The sequence below is a fragment of the Rattus norvegicus genome, chromosome 1 (genome assembly GCF_021556685.1).
Source record: "Rattus norvegicus strain SHRSP/BbbUtx chromosome 1, alternate assembly SHRSP_T2T, whole genome shotgun sequence".
In the NCBI taxonomy this organism is placed as follows: domain Eukaryota; kingdom Metazoa; phylum Chordata; class Mammalia; order Rodentia; family Muridae; genus Rattus; species Rattus norvegicus.
The window spans coordinates 170,441,856-170,446,293 of record NC_141534.1 but is presented as its reverse complement, the minus strand read 5'-3'; the positions used below and the strand labels follow the sequence as shown (position 1 = coordinate 170,446,293).

The following is a 4,438-nucleotide window of genomic DNA, read 5'->3' as shown; positions in this document are numbered from 1 at the left end:
ATCAGGCATAAATACTGAGAAAACTATTCAGATAACATGGATGAGCACGTAAACACACACCTTTTGTAATATATTTTTGACCTTATCTTTGGTTTGTTATGCCTTGACCAGTTCAGTACAAAAGTTATATCTGACAACATAGTTCAATATAATTTATCCTCTAAATTCCTACACACTCATTCAATAAATTACCCATGCCTTGCTTCCATTAGAAATGTACTTGTATTCTGCTATTAGAAATAATATATCCCATGTATTTGAGCTTTATGTTCTGAACATAGACTTGATCTCAAGTTTCAAACATTGAAGAACCTTCAAGGTGAAAAGGGAGCTATGTTCGTGTTAATCACCCAAGTGTGTTGTTTTACGTAAAGCTATTGGTAAGAAGTGAGTCTGCATTGTTTGAGAGTAGAAACTGCTGAGAGGGTGTGGTTTAGTAGTGTGGGTAAACACTGAGCATCACTATTTTGTGGCCAGTGAGGCAATGCACATGAGGTATCACGCAAGAAGAGTGCTATGACGAACAGGTTTTGTTTTAACTTTATTACAGTTTTCTGAGGAAATCCCTTTCCAGTGTTATGGCTGTTTCTAAACATAGTAATGCCAGCAGCTTCTTTTTTATATTGATGGATCTTCCAGGACTGGAAACTTCTCATTGCTGGACAGCAATTCCCATCTGCTTAATTTACATTCTTTCTGTGTTGGGGAACATAATAATAATGCATATTGTCAAGTCTGTGCCCAGCCTTCACACACCTATGTACCTCTTTCTTTCCATGCTGTCAATGGCTGACCTGGGCCTCTCAGCTTCTACACTGCCTTCAATGGTAGCTGTTTTTCTCCTGGGCCAGAGACTGATAGGAGCTGCAGCCTGTTTTATGCAACTCTTCTTTATCCATACATTTTCGGTCATTGAGTCAGCCATTCTCTTGGCCATGGCTTTTGACCGCTGTGTGGCCATCAGAGAGCCTTTGCGCTATGCTACCATCCTCACAACAAGACGTATCGGGGCCATTGGACTGGCCGTGGTGGTCCGCAGTGCTGCTCTTCATCTGCCTTTGCCTGTGCTCTTAGGAAGGCTGGCATTCCAGCCTGTCAGTGCTCTGTCTCATTCGTACTGTGTTCATCCCGATGTCCTAAGGCTGTCCTGTTCCAGTACAGTCGTCAATAGTGGCTTTGGGCTCTTTGTCATGCTCTCTACATTGGGGATGGATGCTGTGCTAATTCTCCTCTCCTATGTGCTGATTTTGAAGACAGTCCTGAGCATTGCTTCTAACGCTGAAAGATTAAAAGCCTTTAACACCTGCATCTCCCACATTTGTGCTGTTCTTCTATTTTATACCCCACTGGTGAGTCTGTCTATGATTCACCGCTTCGGAAGAAAGAAACTACCAGCTCAGGTGTACATGCTTCTATCTTATCTTCATTTTCTTATGCCCCCAATGCTCAATCCAATCGTCTACAGTGTCAAAACCAAAGAGATTCGGGTTCGCATTCTAAAGATGCTCCATCCCAAGAAACATTGAAACATCATTGGACAATTCCTCAGTCCTAGGTAAAGACTGTCTGATTGAGGACATCCCAACAGAAGGTAGCAGAGTGTTATCCTCACTAGATCACCCACCAGTCTACACACTATTTAGACACATCAACAAGAATACAGTGTGGATTCCTCGGTCCTTCAAACCCATAACTGATCCATAGGAAAATCATAATTCTTAAAATTCAAAAGTCAGTTTTGTCTTTGAAAGCATTATCACGGGAGAAGTGTTTGCATCTCAAGAGTGTTGTTTCTACACTTGTCATGTAAAAGTGCAGAGTATAAGAATGGGTGCTTGGTACATCTAATGTCTGTTTCTGATAAACACTGTAAAATTCTGAAAACAAGCTCAGACAGGCCTCATTTAGTTGTACTTTCAGAAATAACAGCAAGCATAATCAATGGTAATATATCATACTTTTGTGATTTATGTAATAACTATGAATTGGAGATTACCTCTGAAAACATAACTGAATAAATATCTCAAAGAGTAGCATGTATATTTAAAAATAAAACTCTTGAACTATGGTGTCTGAAACTATAAATATGCAACTGTACATTTCCTTATAGGTTATCTCTTGAGAGATGAGTAGAAACTTCAATAGTCTCTATCTTTCTCAATTGAGCTAACTTCCATATGCTTCAGGGTTTACATGGAAAATCCATGTTTTCAAGAATCACTGTAGCTATTGAATTTCTGGCTCAAGATACAGCTCATATCTCCCTTACTCCACTAGGAACAGTGTTAGGAAGTAAGCCTGTAGACAACTTAGAAGGGTGTTTTATGGAAACTGGCTCATAAATACATCATAGCCACAGAAATTGAGCTATCAACTTATGGCCTGTTGCCACAGTGATTTAACCGGCTTTCCTGATGGAATTGCTTTAGTGAGAAAACAACTGCTACTAGGTCAGGTAGGGGATTCACGTAAGTGCTAATACTTCAGGCCAGATTATATTGCAAATTCACTGGAGATGCTATAATAGAAAAATGGGAACAAATACAATGCCAAAATACAAATTGCAAACTAGGGATTTACTATGAATAAACATATTAAAGTACAGTAAGATATTTTGATTAAAGTATAAAAAGTAGAATACCACTTTCTAGGCATGAAACACAGGACTGAAGAATGACATTGTATAAAAATATACTTTTTTAATGTCTTTAGGTCCTCGGAACAGGAAGAAGAATTCTATATTTAGAACTCATAGCAGTGTGAGCCCATTTGATCACTGTGATTTTGAGCCATTTTTTTGTATTTAAAAAGCTTCACTTGAAGACTATAAAATGAAACACACATGGGAAATTTGGTATTTCTGATGATGACCATATCTCTCCATAGATCCGGCCTCAGTTTGTTCATTCTAGACAGAAAACACTTGTCAAGTGCTCCAGGGGCATCTTGAAGTGGTTGGCAGCATGCTTTACAGAAACTGTTCTTTTATCTGTTTGCAGCAGCCACCATTCCTTCTCCCTTGGCAATACAGTCTCTTCCATTTCTCTTCCATTTATGACCTATGTACAGATCCAGTATAAATGGACTTCTCATTACCTGCCTGCCACAATTTCCTATTGTCCAAGCAACCCTTCTTTAAATCCTCATACCCCATGCTTGTCTACTTTGCTAAATTTTGTGTCGACTTTTATAATATTACCGAAATAATATCGGCATGAGCTAAATGACTCAGGTTTACCATACGCCATGTGATAAATTTTTAAATGGTATAAAACTTTTAGAGCCATAATCCCAGTCAAGATAAATCATACTGTACAAGTCTCCTATGATCACTTATACTTTGCTGACATCTTTACCCCAAGCAACTCAAATACATTAGTTTGTATTAGTTTCTTTTACAGTTCAAAATGTATGAATCGATAAACTAGATTTAATTTCTTTTAATCTGCTTTCCTTCACTAAGTAGGACCATATTGAGATTTGGTCATGTGGTTTGTTTATTATTTTCTTTTATTTTGAATAATATTATATCACTATTATAGATACATAAATCTATGAGCTAAGTAAAAAATTCAATGTGAATATTTAATATTTTATTTTTAATTAAAAATTTTAATTGATGTGTAATTTCATACAATATATACTTTGCATTCCAGCCACTCCTTCCAGATGAGCCCACCCCTCTTACATGCAATCCCATGATGCGTTTTTTCCCTGAGATACAGCAATGAGGAACAGAAGGCACAGGGAACTTCAATATGCTTCTAAAATCTGAAAGTCCATCTCCTGGTGACACACTTCCTGTGGCAACAATGCCACACTTCTGAAAGCTGCATTATACAGAATTTCCTCTCTTACAGGGAAGCTGTGATAGTTTGAATAAGAATAGCTCTTATAGGCTCCTATCTTTAAATACGTGTGGTACAGTTAGTGGAATATTTTGAGAAAGATTAATATTATGTCATTAAAGTTAATTTTGCATTTATATATATATTGACATTTTGTAGTTTTTCTAACCTCATAATACTCCCTTAATGATAAAAATGTTAATTGTTTGAATTATAAGTTGCAAATTTCCCCTTTATTCATATAGCTTTAAAAATAATTATTTTGAAGTTTCTTTTTCCAGCATGGAAAATCTTGGGTCCTATTTGTTTGTTTGTTTTTATACTCAAGATTTATTTCACCTCCCAATCCATACCCTGACTGTTCCACATCCCATATGTCCTCCCTGCACTCCCTCAGTCTCCACAAGGATGTCCCCATCTCACCCACCCCACCCGACCTCTAAACTTCCTGGAGCCTCCAGTCTCTTGAGGGTTAGGTGCATCTTCTCTAACTGAATCCAGACCAGGGAGTCCTCTGCTGTATATATGTTGGAGGCCTCATCTCAGCTGCTGTATGCTACCTAGTTGGGGATCCAGTGTCTGAGAGATCT

The 4,438-nt window shown here is 37.8% G+C and overlaps 1 protein-coding gene across 1 annotated transcript; it reads left to right on the top strand.

Moving 5' to 3' along the window:
* The first annotated feature begins 578 nt into the window (after positions 1-578).
* Or51ag1 (olfactory receptor family 51 subfamily AG member 1) lies at positions 579-1,526 on the top strand. The gene has a single exon (NM_001000146.1). It carries the CDS (start codon positions 579-581, stop codon positions 1,524-1,526), a length of 948 nt encoding a protein of 315 aa, NP_001000146.1.
* The last annotated feature ends 2,912 nt before the right edge of the window (positions 1,527-4,438 follow it).

Bases quoted from the DNA above. Each gene is read 5' to 3' on its own strand.
- Or51ag1 (NM_001000146.1), top strand. From the start codon at position 579: ATGGCTGTTTCTAAACATAGTAATGCCAGCAGCTTCTTTTTTATATTG.